Source organism: Stegodyphus dumicola, chromosome 2 (assembly GCF_044657685.1).
Source record: "Stegodyphus dumicola isolate Sdum_Otavi_A_Nest chromosome 2, ASM4465768v1".
Taxonomy (NCBI): domain Eukaryota; kingdom Metazoa; phylum Arthropoda; class Arachnida; order Araneae; family Eresidae; genus Stegodyphus; species Stegodyphus dumicola.
In genome coordinates this window covers 190,311,428-190,331,757 of record NC_140769.1, presented here as the reverse complement: position 1 = coordinate 190,331,757, position 20,330 = coordinate 190,311,428, and the positions used below count along the sequence as shown (strand labels likewise).

Below are 20,330 nucleotides of genomic sequence, written 5' to 3'. Positions count from 1 at the left end.
TTTCTGAATGCTTCATTTTATCATGCTGTTAATAAAAAATACATTAATATAACTTGATACTTTTACTATACTGACTTGCTTGGAAGATAACTAGATCTTATTGAAATTGACAATCTAAATTGAGAAAACTAAATTGTGCTGGCAATTAATGTCACAAAGATGAATAATGTGGTAATATAGCATAATACAATAATTTATGACATTAAAACTGTACACTTAAGCTAGAAGTGCTTCTAACATGCAAAAAGAAAGGGGGTAAAATGTAATACTATGCATTACGCCAAATTTTCAGTGCCGTGGTACAGGAATTAGATGAAAAAACAGGTACTTGAGGAATAATTTATTTAAAAAAATTTTTTTAATTCACTAAATTTGTACAATATCCAAATATTATGTAGCAGTCTTCAGCGCTGTAACTCTTTGGAAGTTTGCATGTTAATTTTTTTTTAACCAAGCATCTTATTCAATAAGATAAATATATATGTAAATTGATTATAATCTATAATATTTGACATTCTAAAAGTAAAATTTTCTTATAGTTTGCAGGCTGTCTGTTCTTCTGCAGAAAATAGAAAAAAAATATTGAATGAATGTAAAGCAGAATATTTAAATCCAAAGAATTGTTTAGAATCCATAGCAGCATCAACTGGGGTAACAGATTATTAATGTTTAATAAACTCTGCATATTGTTTGATTAATTTGTGTAATTTAATTTACACAAATTAATCAGACATGGAATTTTATTATAGTGCTTATTGCTGATCAAAATTGAATTTATCTGAGCTATGTATGTTTGTGAAATTAATTTTTTTAAATAATTTTCATGTTATATTAAATTTCATAATTTGTTCCATTGATTGGTAATTGGATGGTTGTCAAAAGAGATTGTTTTTTAAGTTTCATGTTAATAGTATAAGGTTCCAACCTTGGTTTTACAGTTATGTGTGAGGAACCTCAAGAACTGGTAAGCAAATAATCGCTTTAGCTCAGGAAACAGAAATGTAAACTCAAGAAGGGTTATCTACCCTTTATTGCTCAAAATAAGCATTAACAAATGGCCCTTTTCTCAGGACGTATAGAAAAGCCTTCACTTGGGCTTGAACTCAAGAGTACAATCAAAAGTCGTTAATCCGGACTAGTCAGGACTTCGGCGATTCCGGATTATTGATTTTTCCGGATTATAGATCATCAGTTTAAATCTCGTAAGATGGCATGCAGAAATTCTAAAATTAAAAATATGAAACCGTAATTTATGAAATAAAGAACAATTATGATCTAAAGGGTATCAAAAAAAAAAAAAAAGAAAAAAAAGAAAGAAAGAAAGAAAGCTTAATATTTATTTGTTTACTTTATTAAATATTTCTTTCAATGTAACTTGTTTAAGTTGCTTCGTTTTATGTGATAATACTTTCTCTTTAATTCTATTACACAGACATAATTTCATGTTTAGTTACAAAGTTCCGCTGTTCAAGTCCTATAATTGCTGAGTCGAGAATACCGACTAATTTGTCAATCGAAATTTTTTCGTTTTCAATAACCTCTGCATCACTTTCTTCACTATCAGAAGCGAATTATAATTCTAAAATTAAAAATATGAAACCGTAATTTATGAAATAAAGAACAATTATGATCTAAAGGGTATCAAAATTTACAAAAAAAAAAAAAAAAAAAAAAAAAAGCTTCATATTTATTTGTTTACTTTATTAAACATTTCTTTCAATGTAAGTTGTTTCGTTTTCTGTGATAATATAATCTCTTTAATTCTATAAACAGACATAATTTCTTGTTCAGTTAGAAAGTTCCGCTGTTCAAGTCCTGTAATTGCTGTGCCGAGAATACCAACTAACTTGTCAATCGAAGTTTTTTCGTTTTCACTAACCTCTCTGTCATCTTCTTCATGTCTTTATCCATTTTTTGCAGCAATTCCACTTTTTGTTTGATGGACATCGAAACATACTTTCGTTTTGTAGATTCTTTGGGAGCTCCAGCATCGGAAATTCTATTTGACATAATCGAAAGTTCAAGTTTACTTTTATAAAATTGCTCTTACAGTCTGCAAAAAAATAATAAGCCGCATCCAATTTGAAGATTAAGGAACAACGCAATCATCAACATTAACTGAAATAGATAATTAGATAATTTTAGCTTATACCGTCCGTTATACATTAAACGCGCACGCGAAAACGTATTCTGCGCTTGCGCACATGCATATGCGCAGTTGTAAAGGTCTTACGCGCACGCATAAACACCTATATGCATGTGTCGATGCGGCGCATGCGCAGAAAGTTTTTAGCTTTGAGGTCCGGATTATAGATCATTCTGGATTATGGGTGTCCGAATTAACGACTTTTGACTGTATTAAGAAAATCAAACTTAACTAAAAGATATAGCCAAAGCTATCAAAATTCTAAAGGAGTTAGTCCCTAAATGTTAACTAAATGTCGAAGCTATCAAGGGCATAAAATACAGCAAAGCATAGTACTAATAGCTTAGAGAGGGTGTAGCCAAAAGGCAAACATCTGGCTCTCTAACGAAGTCAGCGGAACTTCATTTGCGTGAACCACGATTCTAAAAACACACTCTGGCAGGAAATTGTAAACTGAAATTAGAAGCGACAGGAAAGTAGTTTTAACTAAAGATAATTGTTGAAAACTTGTGATAAACCTTACGATAGTATGTTGTAGTATTTCTATGAAATTTATTATCATCTAATTATTTAATTTATGTATGCTGATTTTGTGGATGTATGCTATAAATTTGTTCATCAGTGTGTCTTCTTGTCTAATTAGGTGAAGATTGCACTACTTACATTTTAGTGCAATCACCTTGGTGCAGTTTTGGTGGTAGTTTTTTTTTTTTTTTTTTTTTTTTATCTAATATAAAGAATGACAACTTATAACTGCAAAAAAATTGTTACATGTGTGCATATATGTTCTGCATTTGAATTAGAAATTTATCCCGAAAACCATGCAATAAACCTACTTGTTTCACTTTCCTTTATTCGGATGGAAATTTTGTAGCAGTCACTTTAAGGATAGATTCAAAACAATTAGTTCCCTTTAGCAATTTTGGTGCAAAGTGATATATCATTAGAGAAATTTTATTGCAGCTTCTTCTACTGCAGACAAATCCCACAACCATATATTTTAATGTCTGATAAACTTTTGAGACAAAAAAAAAAAATCACAATTTATGTATAAAAATTATCTGAATTCCAAAAATAGGCAAAAAGAACATATATGAAAATACTATAAATATTGTCTGTTCAAATTGAAAAACTGTTGTGAGCATGGTTGCCAGATCTTGGCACATTCTGAAAACTTGATGATATTTATTTAAGTGGTTGTGCTAATTCATAAGTACTGGTATTTATTACCTGTTAAATCTGTATTTCTAAGTTTAACACATATTTTAATCAAATGATGCTCTTTTAATATTGTTACAAATTTTAATAAAAAGATGCTTTTTTGATTATCTCCTCACCTCTTCACTGAAAAAACATGAATTTGATTCTATCACCGGAGAGCAATACAAACTTTTTGATGACTTTTGGAGAGGAACATTTGTTTGGGTATCTTGATATCTATTTAAATAATTTATCTAGTTCTATCTATTTTCTTTCTTTCTTTCTTCTTTTTCCATTCAAAACATGCATACTTCATGGTTTTTTATGCTGTTATTGTTCTCTCTGTTGGCAAGGCAATCTGTTTTTGCTAAAAAAAGTCCTCAGAGGATTGCACAAAATTGGCTTTATAACCTTGGTATTCAAATCCTGAAATGAGAAGGAAGAAGTGTATGATACTTTTAAGCAAGCCACCTTATTTATGCAAAAAGCTAAGTCAGATGTCACTGAAGTATGTCATGAAAACTGCAGTATGTGGACCACGACTGTGCTAAAACACTGGTATTCCTTAAGAGGGATTATAATCTACAGTCACACTGAAGAAAATGTCTACAGAACTGAAAAGCCCTCTAGGGAAGATGCTATGTGTGTAACTAGATTGCCACATAAATATTTTTTGGCAACGCACTATGTTGCCTTATCGGTGCATTTTTTTTTGTGGCTTTTCAGTTTTGGGGTTCAGATGATCAAAGCGATGTAAAAGTTAACACAGGTTTGACTTGGGGGAGGGTAATAAAGGCAAGGAAATGTCAACTACTGTGAAAGTAGGAAAATAATTATTTCCATATAGAAATTTTTCACCTGTTTTATTTTAGGAAAATCTTTAGAGTAATTAGAAAATCAAAATCTATGTGTTTAATAATTGTTAAAAGCAGTTCTTACCAATATTTTTCACCTTTATTAACTAATGTATTGTACTATCATTTAATCTTGCCACCATTCTTAGTTATTGTACTTTAGTGATACTTTGCTTTTGAAAAGGAAATGGAATAAATTTTATTATTAAATGTAACTAGTGCAATCTTCACCTAATGAGTGGAAATATGTTATCAAGTGCAGCAGAATTCTTTAAAGGTGATGTGAAGATCAAGAATTTAAATAAAAATTACTAATTTAATTAAAAAGTAGCATCATATATTATCCCTTTTCCTATGTAATTGAAAAGAAATGAGTTCATTTTTCTGCTTTAAGCATATTACAAACAAAAATCAATTAATTATATGATATCAGTTTTTTGTATACATGGATTTCATATTGACATAATGTGTTGTCAGAGCATATAAATTTTTTAATTCAAATTCTGAAGTTTCATTTTTTAATTACGAATTAAATTATTCAAAAATATTGCATTGATCATTTGAGACATTAAAAGCATTTGACTTGATATGATTTTTCTGTTGCCCCTTAGCGCTTATGCTAATATATCTCTTAATTTGATACACAGCAAGGAAAAGTCCTCTGATTTCTAGAAATTACATGGCTGGAAAATGCTATCTGTAATTTGTTCCTTAACTAGATCATGAAGCGTGGGGTTGAATTCATGTCCAATGAATTTTGATGGCCATGTGAATAGATGGAATACCTCATCATGTTTATGCAGCTTACCACAGATTATTTTATTGTCAAATGATGTGGTATCCTTTAGAAAAAACATTTGTCATAAAGTGCTCATAATATTCATAAGATGCGAATAGTCACAATGTGTTCCAAGCTTTTAGATGTCACAAGAAAATATAGGCCTAGCCTTCATGTTACTTTCTGTTTGCCCAAATAATTATCTTGATAGAAAAAAAGTTCTTGATTGAACATCATATATGAACTCATCTGTCTATAAAGTTTAATAAAAACAAGAGTGTATAACTATGCAACTCTTTTTGATTAGAATTCAATCCAATTCAGTTTCAATCCAATTTTGATGTTAATGAATCCATTGCTTTTATGAGGATGAATGGTTATTGTTAAAAAAATACTCAGAAAAAGTAACTCCTTATTTTACCTATATACACTTAATTATAAGTATATTATATAGTGTATATCATCTCATGTAACACCATAGCTCACTCCACTACTTTCCTTCACTGACTCAAATCTTTATAACTGAAATTTTTGCCTCTTTTATAACTGAAATAACTTAGTTTACAGCTATTACAGTGTCCTCTGTAAGAAATCTCAACAGCTATAAATATAAGTATACTCAGTTGTGAGCTATAGAGGGTTCGTACAAGTACTTTGTTAATTTTGTGCCTAATATGGGAGTCCCGTGTTCTTTTTCTTCAGAGGTAGAAAGTGCTACCACTGAATGTACACATGCCTGTATAATTATTGTTTAAATTCATTCTGATTCCCTGAAAACTATTTGAAAAGCCATTTGATTCAATTTTGTTCTGTTAGAGTACAGACAAAATCAAGAAAAATCAATTAGCATTAGAAAGAAAATCAAGGAATCAAACTTCAATAGATTTTAGCATTACATAGATAATCATTTACAATTAACATCAGGAGATTTAATAAAAGTGTGAAATGATTAATTTTGAATATTTCAGAATAAATTGTATGCTTTTAATCACCATCCCCTCCCAAATCAGCAAAAAAAATAAATGAGATTGTTAAAGATCTGGGTATTAAAAGATTAAAAATTGGTCATATGTTTGGATGACAATAGGCAGTATGTAGTTTAGGAACAACAACTTTTGCTATGTGAAGGAACTATCCATCTTTAAGCAAACATTCTACATTGAATGATTAAATATAAAAGTTTTTTAAACGGGCTTTTATATCAGGAATTTTTAAGAAGAAGCTGATGTTAATGATCAGTATTCTACAAGAATGATTATATTTCATGATATTTTTAAAATTGTAATTTTTTCCCCCAATTTTGAAGTGTTTTCTTGTTTATGCACAATTATTTGAATTTTCTGCTTTTATAAAAAAAGGTTAAACATTTCATTAGAAGTAGCTATTTTGGTTTTATACTATAAAATTTGAAACCTTTGCTAAAATTTTCATATCTTAGCACTGGACATATGAATATGAATAAGTCCATGTCTGTGAGTACTGTTGTCCAAAAGGGTATTATAAACTGTGTATTCATATGCATGGGATCTATCATCACACTTGAAAAATTTATGAGTAATCTCAGCCGTATTGTTTCTGGTGCTGCATACAAGACAAAACAGCTCAGAGAAACATTTGACACTAGCCTTGCTGGCAAATCAAAGTACCACTTGATAGATAACTGGATAAGTGGCTATCAACTGCTTCAAAGCTATTTTTAAAGATATTTTATTATAGCAATATGATCTTTATCAAAACCAAATGAATCTTTCACTACATTTGAGCTGAAATAAATTCTATCATTGGTCATTCGTGTTGCAGCACTTTGAAGTATGTCCAGTAGGCTTGAATGCTGAGACCTTTTGATGCATTTGTAAATTATGTGCACACCAGTAATACCACCTAGAAGCACTATTAAAAGAGAAAATAGTAAGTTGTTTAAGAATTGGAATTGTATGTTTTCCCATTGTTCTTGTAGATGGGAAGCTTCAATACACCTCATTAAAAAAAAGAGAGAGAGCACTCATTCAAACAAGTCTCTGAATTTGACAGAAGAAGAATTTAAGGAACCTTGTAATTTCATTAAAAGTTTTCTTCCCTCACTTGTCTTGTGTAGTCACTGGTCCTTTACAATTGTCTTCTTTGCAAATGTCTTTTTCTTTCCAGTGCCATTTATGGTTTTTGAATGCGCTGATAAATTTGTGTAGGAAAAGAGTAATATTAAAGTAAAATTCGAATATTTTGAAATTTTTCCCCCGTAACCATAACTGTGAGAGCTCTGTGATTTTAAATCATCACAATATCGAGTGCATATCTTCAAATAACAATAACTGAAATTTCATTTTTATTGGTTGAATGGATAGGCTTCTAGGGGTTCATATATTGAGGAAGTTTTTTATATGTATATATAAATAAATCTTGTTTCTGCCGAGAGCATGATAGTCATATTCAAGTGGTGGTAACAACAAATATCGTGACCTTTACATTATGCATTTCCATGTTGTCTATTATCTTCCATAATGGCTTAAGTGTTACTACTTAATATAAACTGCGAAATGCACTCAACAGCCACTGCTACGTCTCATTAGTCTGTTGTTCTACCTTACCTTGCATACGGCTAAGCTTCAACAAGGTATTGCACAACCAAACATAGCACATGACATTCAACAATTCTGTGTTTTCTGCCAGGGTTCACTGCTGCTTTGGCCTGCGTATTCTCTTGATATGTGGCCCATAAAATTCATCTGATTGCTGATGGACAAGTGAATGGCCTATCATACATTACCTGTAGCTATGCCAGATGAATTTTGGCAATGTCTGGAAGCAACATGGACTGACATATCCCAGGCACATATCCAAAGAATCTCTCTTTCAGTACTAAAGCATGTTATAGCATTTATTGGCACAAATTATTGATTGCTTCATATTCCCTGGGTTGAAAGGGGCTAGAATTTTAATCAGACCGCATTTGTATCTTATAATATCTGTCCAATAAATATGCCTTTAATATTTCTTGTTCTATGAGGTACAGCATTTTGGACGGCTAGCAAGAAAGAGCTGATCAAAGAATATAAATATCACATTTGATTGTGATATGTGATGTCCATCGACTGTAGGTGCACAAATTTGCTTAACAAAGAGTTTGTTCCAGTGGTTGGTTTAATGCAGATATATGCATTCATTATATTCTATTAATTTTGTTTTATTATTTTGCCTCAGAACACTAAATTAGTCCTATATGTCATATGATTTCAGCTGTAGTTTATATTATGAAACAGGGTGCTGAAGCTATTGAAATCCCACACTGAACTCTGATTTTGGACTTAATTGTATTACATTTTTCCTCTATTACGATGTAAGAAATAACTTATTTTATTTTTAATATTTGAGAATACATATCAAATATTCAAATTGCTCTCATAAATTTCTTTTTAGTTCACAAGTGGAAGAAGCTTGGTAGAATTTTATTTAAATGTAGAAGCTCTAAATGAGGTATATATTATTTAATAGTAGCCACTGTAAAAGAAAATCTCTTAAAGTTGATTGTTGACTGGCAAACCAGCATTACTTATTATCCCATATAGACAATCTGTTCTTTCAAGAAAAACATTTTACATACTACAGATGAACCAAAGACTGTAAATTATAAATTCAGTTTTATTGATCTAAGAACTGACACTTAACTTAAAAGTGTAAAGATTACAGAGCTCCACAAGATGCAGAATTAGTAACAGAGTGTAGATTGGCATCATTTTGAGTCATACTTAGCAAATGGAGCCTGTACCATGTTTTAAAGCCAACATTAAGAGCCACTGCAAATATATGGCCACTAGAAACTATACAGTATAAGAAATAAATACAAGTGTAATTTTGTTACAGTTTACATTTTTCCAAACTGCATTAGTGCATTTTCTATTTTTTTACCCCTAACTTGCATTTTTAGCTAATAATTTTCTTTTACAGTGGTATTTATAACATAAAGGTGCCATTAATATTATTTTTAATTTTGATGGATAATTTGCAGAAATGAAAATATCCCATCTCCAAAGTTGCATAAAATTGTTATAGTCACACATCTCATTAATAATATGTCTGCTTTTTATTTATGTTAACAGTTAATTTTTAGAAATAATTTCTAATAGTACTATTTTGTATTAATATACTTTTAAATGTTATGAATTTTTGCATGTTTAAAATTGCATAAAATTATTACTATGAAGTGAAATTTATTAACTAATATATTTTTTAGCATTTTAAGCATTCTAAGCATTGTTTCATTAGTCTTGATATAAATTACAAGCTTTACATACAGTTGGCACACATTTGTCATTAAGCCAACACAAGTAATAGTGGTGTTACAGCGCCTAATTCCTAAAGAATTTTTACATCAATACTGATGAACTTGTAAAAAATATTTTTTTAAGACTACAAGTTTCAGGAGTGAAGCAAAGCAGAAAAGTCGCTTTCAGAAGCATAAGAAAGTGAGTGAAAAAGTTTAGGTTTTTAACAGATATCGCATTCAGTGGTTGGACAAAAGGTGTCTGCATTGCAGCATTGCATAAGATCTTATGATGCAGATTAAATTTGAAATGATGCAATTAGATCGATATATTATAAATAATTGTTGTATTTAGGATAGAGAAGGAAAATGCCGAAATTAAAATAAGGAATAAAAGGGCTATATCTAATTAAAGTTGCTAGGTTCCTTTCATATTTTTTATCTTACATACCTATCAAAAATGTTCAAAATCATTTTATAAATTAAAATGTGAGAGTAGCATGATTTTAATATATTGTTTAAAAATATGTAATAAACTTAGTGCTTCTCCCATTTATTATGTGCATGTAATGGAAGTTGTTTTATTTCATTTATTATATGTTGTAATGCAAGAGCTATGAATTCGTAATTTAATTGTAATAACTTATAGCTATTAAAATAAATTTCTCCTTTAGCAATTTGTCTCATTAAAATCTCAAAGGGTGCAAGAAATAAAAGGAAATTCTGATAGTCAACAGTTATGGGTATGTGAAATTTCAAACATTTATTTTTTCATTATATGTATTTTAATATTTGTATATTCTATGACTATTCTATTCTAAGTCTCTATGACGTGTAATTGTTATTGCTATGAATCTGCAGATAAAGAAGATTATTAAAGAGAAAAAACATTCTTAAATTTTAGTATTCTGCCACTCCCCTTTTTTAAGTTTTTGTAACCTGTCTCCCACTTGGATTCAGATCTGTGGAAAGATTCAGATTTAGATTTACTGTGTATGACTGACAGTGCACGGATTTGCTATAAATATTAACAGTCTGAGTGGCATAGTCTCAGACTGTTCATTTTGAGTCTGTTCTTGAAGAACAATACAGTCAAAAGTCGTTAATCCGGACGCCCATAATCCGGAATGATCTATAATCTGGACCTCAAACTTTCTGCGCATGCGTCAACGCATAATGCGTTCCACTGCGTTTCCACTGCCGCGTATCTGTAGAATATTTTAATTTTCCGCCGCTAGGTGCCAATGTAATATTTTGGCGCCAAACAAGTAGTTCGCGAGTTACGACGCTGAACATCTGAATTTTTCCCGCTTAAGCGAGTATTGTTTGTTTTGGATTTGATATGGATCCTGCTGTAAAACGCAGAAAAGTTTTGTTTACTAAATTCCATGTTATTGGAAATTTTTATTTCTGCTTATGAACTGCGAAAGTAAAGTACGCTAGCAATTTTTAGATAAGTAAGGTTATAATGCATATTATGAACATCACTAATTCCATAGAAGCTGAAGTAAATTAAAAAAATTTCCTTGCGTTTCTAGAAGCCTTAAATATTAATGAAATAATATATATATTATTAAAACTAAAATGTACTATTAGTGAAAAAATAAACAAATAAATAAAATAAAAAAGTTAAAGGAATTAAAAAATAGTTGGTATTTTATAAATACAGAGCAACTGTAAAGAAAGGGTCAAAATATTTACACAAAATTTGCTATGCTTGTATACAGCTGAATTCAGGGTCATAGCTGGATAATTTATAAGAAATCTCGTTTGTTTTAAAATGCACTATGGGCAGTTATATTTTATGCATATTCCATAAAATATTATTTTTAATTTGAAAATTCTTAATTCGTAGCTCTTTTTATAGAAGAAGCTATAAAAATAAGCTTTTTCTCTTTACTCACATTAGGTAAAGAAAATGGAAATATTTAATTAATTAATTCCTGCACTTCTGCTGGAGAGGACTGAATTTAAAAGCAATTATTACAGTAATTTTTTGTTAAAAAAATTTTAGGTCATTAATATTGTCTCATGTTAATTGGTAATGAAAGTTTAGAGTCGTAAACATCCCAAAGTCTGAGCACATGTATACACATTCACATAAAAGTGAAACAAAAACATATATACATATCTACAGGGTTTCAAAATGAATTAAATTTAAATAATTCTCTTGCGCCATTGCTGCAAGGAGTGAAATTTGAATTTAACAAACATTCTCTATTCGTAAAAAGCAAATTTAAAGTTAATTAAATTTAAATGAAACTTTCACTTTCATTAAAGGTAAATGTGTATGCAGAACTAGAAAATAATTGTTTACGCATGCGTGTTTAATGTATAACGGACGGTATAAGCTAAGCTAAAATTATCTAATTATCTATTTCAGTTAATGTTGCAGATTGCGTTGTTCCTTAATCTTCGAATTGGATCCGGCTTATTATTTTTTGCAGACTGTTAGAGCAATTTTATAAAAGTAAGCTTGAACTTTCGATTATGTCAAGAAGAATTTCCGATTGTGGAGCTGCCAAAGGATCTACAAAGCAAAAGCATGTTCCGATGTCCATCAAACAAAAAGTGGAATTGCTGCAAAAAATGGATAAAAGCATACCCTTTGTTTCTCTAACAATTCCGAAATCTGTTTATCAATTTCACGCTGCTCTGTGGGGTAAGGGAACCTCGCAGCGCACAATGAACTGGAAGTTGATCTGTCAGCACTATCCTTATTTTCAGGGCAGATTTTTTTTTATTTTATTCGGCTTATAATTCATTACTACATGTAGTATTTCATCTCGATGTACTCTGATATGATTTAAATCAAATTCATTATAAATATCACGAACACATCAAATAGTTTTCTGGTTGCAATTTTCTAATTTTGACTATGCGTAATGTATGCATTACGCATGCGTGCGTTGAAAGAAATGTTTAATAAAGTAAACAAATAAATATTAAGCCTTTTTTTTTTTGTAAATTTTGATACCCTTTAGATCATAATTGTTCTTTATTTCATAAATTACGGTTTCATATTTTTAATTTTATAATTTCTGCATGCCATCTTACCAGATTTAAACTGATGATCTATAATCCGGAAAAATCGATAGTCCGGAATCACCGAAGTCCCGACGAGTCCGGATTAACGACTTTTGACTGTAATAGAATATTATCTTCCCATATAGTTCCCACATTATCATTCCCCCCCCAAGTGGGCCAAGATTGCATGCCTTACTAACAGAGAACTATTTTCATGCTTCACAGCTGGCAAAAGGCAGACAGGCACAAATTCTCCTTTAGGCATTCACCCAGTGGTCTAAAATAGGATGGGTACTAACAAAAATAGTAATTTTATTGATAAATCGATAATCCGGAATCGCCCAAGTCCTGACGAGTCCGAATTAAAGACTTTTGACTGTATTTAAATAACTTTTAGTAGCTAAATGTATATAATTACTTATTTTAGTCTCTGTTTTCATAACCTTCCATTCATTAAGATGATATTCATATCATTAAAGAAAGTAAGAAAGCAAAATATATTAAATTATAATGTAATGTATACCAAGTGATTAAAAAATCTCATGACCAGGTAAAGGCAGTCATGCCTTTCAGAGTGCAAAAAAAAAGGAAGTAAAAAGTAGTAAAATTACTTTAAATCCTTGTACCATATTATTTCCTTTTTTTAATATATATATATTATTAAACAGAAATATCAAAATATATGGGAAGAAATACTTGAAGTAATTATAATATTTTATATGTAATTCAATTAACAGGATTTCATTTAACACAGCATTTCATATTTATTAACTATATTAAATGAGAGATTGCTGTATTAAATTTTGAAGGAGATTTCATCATATAATAATTAACATTTCCCTTGTAAGTTTAATGTGTAGCTGGTGAGATATGATTGACAGTTTGTAATTTAAGCTTTCAAAGGAAATTTTAATGAATTAGTGTCATAATTTTCCATCTACTTATTACACTTGAGACAAAAATTGGTCTGTTTTTCATCACCTTAGTTCATCCCATATCTAAACCCCTGTAGCCACCTTATATGACTGTAAAAACATGTTTGCCGTGATTTAAGAAATCATTGATGAAATCAATGAGGGAGGAAATCATTTGATGAAAGTTTTGTATTTGCATGCTTGCCAGTTTGGTATTAACTAAATGATGAATGAATGTATCTGTCATATTGTTGTCTCATCACGGAAAATGTTGTTCAGAGTGCATCATAGCTAATATTAAAAAGTTTTACAAACACAAAGTAAATATAAGTACATAGGAGTCAAATATCATCCTTACATAGGAATCAAATCTGCACTTTTGATCTTGGCATGGCAATCAACTTTCACTAATCACCATACCACTAAAGTAAAATGACAGAGACAACCAGACAATTCTCAGCAGAGTGGAAAGTTCAGCAATATAGATAACTTTTGAAAAGCTGTTAATCATGAAAATTAAGATTCACATTTTCATGTGATTTTCTGGGATAATGTGACAATTGTACATAGAAAAATTATTATGAAATATTTTATGAATAAATTATTATGAGCAATTGGCATAAGTATCTGCTGCAAAAAGCGTGTATGTATTGATTGCACAGGAAAAATTGTTTTGAATATTTATATCCGCAATAGATATTTTAAAGTAAATGGAGTGAAGGACATTTTTAGCTGTTAAATTTTAAATTTGCCAGATGCAAATGTAAAATTTTTTAAGAGAAATATTTTTTAATATTTCTCAATTTAGCATAAAAAATTAGTCACCAAAACCAATGCCATCTTAGCAATTTTTAAAAATAACTTAATAAAAAATATCAGAGTAATATTTTATGTGAATAATTAAGAATATAGTAACAGGACCTCTTTGAATAATTATTTGCAAAAGAATTGTTTTCATTACACCTGTGTTAAAAGAATAAGATTAATACAGTATATTCAAAGTTTGAAAAGCTTTCATTTTACTTTTTTTGCATTAAATTTGCTAAAGGAAGGAAATAATATATATATAACATACTGAAATTTCTCCTCACTAATTATTGCTTAGTCTTGCCAAGGTATATGTAGAATAATGAAAGCTGTCTTTAGATTTTTTTTTAATTGTGGATTCCCTAAAGAAGTCACAATGCTTTGTGAATCAGAATGACATTTTTAATAAACAAGAATATTTTTTCCCAAGTAATCAAGTTTTCTCTGTTTATCCCTCCCCCCCCACATTTATATTAAATTAAACCTGATATTTTTTATATCATAGTTTACATTTCGTTTAAATTATATCTTGGCCAAAAAGTGAAGCTGTTATTTAGCCCACATAAGATAAGATCTTCCAGTTAACTACTATATTATCTATCAGTGTTACAAAGCAAGCCATTTAAAAACAATGTATTGTTGCATGCATATGGGTTTATAATGGATTGAATGCACACAGAACTGATGATATCTCGAAAAAAATTATTTTGCCAAAAGAAACACTTTACAGTTCTGGAACTTTCTATAAAAGTACTTGTACAGCTCTTCTCAGTATCACAGAGCACAATCAGTAGTTACAGTTCAAACTATTAATAATGTTGAACACATGATAGTGAAAAGCACATCTAAAGAAGGCAAGCTCACACGAAGATATCTCAGTACTTTGAAGTCATCTCTGAACTGGAAAACTGATGCTTTTCCATATCTTAGATAGTTTTACCCTGGTCGCCAAGAAATCTCTAGTACTTTCCTCTTCTTAAAATCACTGGAAGGCATATAAAGGCTGGCTACAGTTACAGTTACATATATGGACCAATTACAGTTATTCAATTACAATACCAATTACAGTTCTATAGGAAACAGATCAAAATGTCACCAAATTTGGCATAAAAAATTAGTCGCCCAAACCACTGCCAGCTTGGTGATATCTGACTAGTTTAGCAAGATACCTATTTACTGTAATATTAAATACTCTTTCAAGCATTTTATGTTACATTACACAAAAATACTACAGTTTCACATATAATTTATATATATATATATACACTCATGTCCATAAATTAAGGATAATGCAAAATCAGGCAAAGGAAGAGTTAGAAGCAAAACAAATTTGACTTATTTGTAAAGCTTATTTATTAAACAAAAGTTAAAGAGCAAAAAAAGCTGCTATATGTTTGATATTATAAAAAAGAAAAATAGCGATTTTTTTCTCCCTGGAGCAAATTAAAAAAAAAAAAAAAAAAAAAACTATTTACAAAAAACCAATATTACATGGTTGGAATGATTGTTAATACATTGTATGTCTCCCATATGATGCAATACAGTCCGTACAATGCCTAGGCATGCTGAGTATCAAATTATCGAATTATCGATCTGATCTTGGGGGATATTACACCACTCAAAAAGCATTGCTCTCCGAAGTTCCGGTAGACATGTAAGAGGAGGTTGATGGGCTGCAACTCGGTGGCCAAGCATGTCCCACATGTGCTCTGCTGGATTCAAGTCCTGTGAGAATGCTGGCCAGTCCATACAGGTGATATCCTCTGATTGAAGGCATTTGCTTACGATGTTTGCACGGTGAGGATGTTGTCATCCATAAACACAAATTGTGTGCCCATGGCACCCCGAAATAAACGTACATGTTGTTCCAGAATGATGTCCTGATAAAATTGGCTTGTCATGGTTCCAATTTGAACATGCAGGTCAGTTCTAGAACCCAGAATAAATCCTCCCGAAACGAACACTCCTGCACCACCGTAACGGTGTCGTTCAATGATGTTTTCTTGTTGGTAACGGGTACCTGGAGCTCTCCATATGAAAGTCCAGCGAGAACCAGACTGCAAGCTAAACCTGGACTCATCGGAAAACATCACACAAGCCCACTGTTGCGGTGTCCACAATGCATACTCTATACTCCAGGCTAACTGCAGGCGACAGTGATTTGCAGTAAGTGGAACGCAAATGACAGGTCTACAAGCATATAGACCAATCTGCCCTAAGCATCTGTACACGGTCTGCCTTGAAATTGTTGTACCAGTGGCTGAAGAGAGCTGACGAGACAGGTCTGAGGCTGTGCTCCACCTTTTGGCATTAACTGCCAAATACCGGTCCTCATTCGGTGTTGTAAGTCTGGGGCGACCATTGCTGTAACGTCTAATCATATTACCATCATCTTGGAATCATTGCCAAAGCCTGGAGATGACACTCTGGGCAATTCCAAGTTCGTTTGATACTTCCAGTTGGGTACGCACACATTCCAGATGGCCGATAATTCTACCGCGTAAAAAATCATCCAAATGTGTCCTTTGTGTCATAACTATTCGGTTATTGCACTGAAATGCTTATAAAGTGCCTGCGAACAATTTTACTTCTTTGCCTGTATTCCTTATATATCACTCTCTTACACTCTCGTCATTGTGACGTACCATCGGTGTCATCTATCTGGTTACTTCCTGAAATTTGCATATAATTCTTGAAGATGTGTGTAGTGATTTTACAGGTGATATATTTATTTTAGAGTTCGATTCCCGCATGACTCCGAATTATCCTTAATTTATGAACAAGTGTATATATATTATACAAAATTTGTAACAGTATATTTTTAATAATATTTTTATTAATTTTTATATTATTTATATTAAAAAAATAAATGCCAAAATACTTTAACTTTTAAAACTGAGTACTTCTCATTACTGACTTTTGTAATTCAGTGTCATCAACCAGAACTTTAAAAAACTATACTTTCATGTGTGGTTTTATTAAATAACAAAACATTAACAAATTTGCTAAAATTTAGAATTATATTTTGTTTTTAACTTGAACTGTTTTGTTATATGAATGATTAATTAGTCTTTAGTTTACTTTAATGACTTTGGGACTATGAACCCCCCCAAAAGGGGGAAACTACTCTCTCCCCCCTCAAATGGAAGAAGTATGGGTTTATGGTGACTTGATATGCAAAAATTTACATTAATTCAGGAATCTTTCATTGATATTCAATGAAAAGGATTCTATATAAATTAAAAGTGGTTTTAAACAAGTTATAATGAATTAAAGACCTGTAAGGTGCTATTGTGATGTAACAGGACTTCCGTCTTGTGAACATATTAGTCCAGTAACTTAAAGATCTGAGTTTAATTTCCTGCTAGAGCATAATGAATTTTTCCTTAAAATCTGTTTTAGAAACTCATTATGTCTCTGCAGTGTCAAAATTATTCAGGTTCAGATGAATTATGATCGAACTTTAACTAAATAGCATAAAACTTACTAAAGAGCATATATATCTTTTACTAAAAGGCAAAAAGGGAAGTTTGTAGGTTAATATTCACACACATATATGTAATAATTTGGAACTTTGTTGAAGATAGCTGTTGAAGTGTAATATGGAAGAAGATCATAGTCATTGTTGAATTTGTAATAAACTTGCAATATCATTGATGGTGCAGATGTTAAAGCATGAAGAAGAGGAAACATGGAACTTGCATTCAAATTTTAATATTGCTTTTTATTTCAATTAACAAACATTGATTATACGATATGAAATAAACTGGTTGCAATAAGTAGTACCTGTTTCAAACTGTTTAAACTTTAAGTGAGAGCAGTGGCAAAGCATCTAGTAAGCAAAAGAAACAAGTGCATTATAATCCAAGATAGAGGCGTATTAGGAAAAGGTTCTGGTTTGCAATTCTCAAATTGGCTATTAAAAAAAATCGATGTTGATTTTATATTGATTTTCAGTTTCCAGTAAGTAAAGGCTGAAAAAGGAAATATCCAAATTAAAATGAAGAGTTGGAGCTATTGCAAATTTAAGCTAGAATTTTGATTTACATATTATCTTACACATAATGTGAATATACATATATTCATATATGTGTGTAATATATTCATATATGTGTAATGCACACATATATGAATGCACCACTCTGCATATGCACACACATATGAATAAATGTGCAGAGTGGGAATTTACTTTGTGTTGTGATGGAAAACATGATGATGGGATTGGTGCATAAGGATACAGCTGCAATCATAGCTGTTAAATATTTTTTTATTCTTGACAAAATAGTCTTGAAATAAACATACACAACTAAATTTTACAAATTGTGCATCTGTTATTTAATAATTACAATACAAATCATTTAATAATACTATGCAAATCTTAATAATTACAATTTTAACATGCTTACTTCAATATAATTAGAGTAGGAAGAGGAGTAGTGGACTATGTATTAGCAGGATTCTGAATCATGAGAAGAACAGCTAATTGTATTTTTTTTTTTTTTTCACTAATGCTAATTTAAAGTGGTGTGAATCTTTTTATTATTTCAGATAAGATCTGTAACATTCTGCATTTTTTTTAGTTGGCATATGATTACATTTTATTCCTTTACATTTATTTGGATAAAATGTACTGCATTATATAGCCATATAATAAAGTATGGATTCTTTTTAAGTAATGTTCACTTTCTTCTCTTCCTATGATTAAAATTTTAGAAAGGATAACTAAGTACATATTGTGTACATTCAGTGTCTTTTTTAACTGACCATATATCAAATTTTGTAATTTTACTATGCTTTGATAGTGATATATTTTATAACTGTAAAATAATTTTAGTAACTCTTTATTTTCCATTGAAAAAGCATTACAGTCATGACATCATGAATCACCAGAAGTTAGTGGTAAACCTACAAAGTGAAATACAGAACTTTAAAACCCAAAGCACCAAGTTAAGTCTGATATTGAGTCATTCAGAAAATATTCATCGACAGAAACATTTAAATTGGCTACAAACTAGAAAGTAAGTACTGGTATTAAAGATATATCTTTTTTTTTTTTTTTTTTTTTTGTTGTTGTTATAAAGTTACTATTTATTTTCATTTATTGGTTTAAAAGATTTTATTTATTTAACTAAATTTCACATTTTTTATTGAGTTTAAAGAGTTTCCAAGTTTAATGTTTATTTCATCACAGCGTTTTTTATTAGTCGAATGTGAAATGTCATTTAGCAGTTATCACAGGAAAATTGTATAGTTGATTTTGCTGAAGATGTCTGGTTATGTTTCAATAGTAGTAGTGTCATGTCCCCCAATTTTTAGTGTATTTGTGTGCTTACATTTAAGAAAAATTCTTTAATGTGAAAATAATTCAAAAGAAAAGGTATCAGTGCTTATGCTAGTTCTCAAATACTAGGAAAAAAGACCAATAAAAGCATAAAAATAAAACTGAGAAATAAGAATACATCTAATCATGTGGACAAATATTTTAACATGGCTATTGTTTAATATTGTGTGTGTTTGATAGTTATTGCATATTCTGACATAGATGTACACTATGATGTATGACATAGATGTTATTTTTTTTCCTAGCATCTGAAATAGTTGGAGAGTATACAATTTGAATCATTCCATTGCTACATTTTTATTTTCAACAATTATGAGGACATGCAAAAGGCTCTAAAATATCAATAGAATGATGGTTGTATTTTAAAATTCATAAAACTGGAATGATATAATTATGGTATCTTTACATAATATCAATTTTGAAATCATGATTAGTGAATTACTTAACTAAACCTTAATACATTACATCCCCCCTTATTATCTATTATTATCTTATTATCTATCGTGTAAGATTATTTGAATATGGCACAGCACATAAGGGTTATCTGCCTAAAAGGAGAAATGTCTTTGTGAAGGACATTTTAAGGGTAACTGATTCGTATTCACATTACAGCATGGGAAAAACCATGAAAACCAACCATGCAATGAGCTCATTTGCCTGGGATTAAACCCAGATCAAAGCTCAGTATTTAGTGGTCTTAACACTCAGCACTGGTGAGGCTGTAAGTATTAAATAATTAGTATGAGATTGTGATCATTCTAAATATTTGAAACTTTTTTAATTTATCAAAAAATCAAGTGCTGTCTTTGTCTTTGAATTAATTTTGAAATGATGAAAGATGAAAAGATGAATTTTGAAAAGTTGAGTACGATTTATAATTTAATGCAATTGCAGCTGTTCGGATTGCTGTTAATTGTTATTGTCTATATCTTTTTGTTGTATGGATCATTTAAGTAGGCTAATGCTTGTATTTATATACATTTTTTTCATTATACAATAATTATT

At 30.3% G+C, this 20,330-nt stretch overlaps 1 protein-coding gene across 5 annotated transcripts in view; it reads left to right on the top strand.

The window, feature by feature from the left end:
- Nucleotides 1–20,330, top strand: part of LOC118198479 (uncharacterized) — a 52,815-nt gene that overhangs the window by 20,697 nt on the left and 11,788 nt on the right. For 4 of the 5 annotated variants that reach the window (XM_085811571.1, XM_085811569.1, XM_085811570.1 and 1 more), the window contains exons 6-9: nucleotides 540–651; nucleotides 8,393–8,449; nucleotides 9,911–9,979; nucleotides 18,845–19,002. In XM_085811571.1, the coding sequence (XP_085667697.1) occupies nucleotides 540–651; nucleotides 8,393–8,449; nucleotides 9,911–9,979; nucleotides 18,845–19,002 (396 nt within the window). The remainder of the gene's footprint in view (nucleotides 1–539; nucleotides 652–8,392; nucleotides 8,450–9,910; nucleotides 9,980–18,844; nucleotides 19,003–20,330) is intronic. The other variant, XM_085811572.1, reaches the window with a different exon arrangement.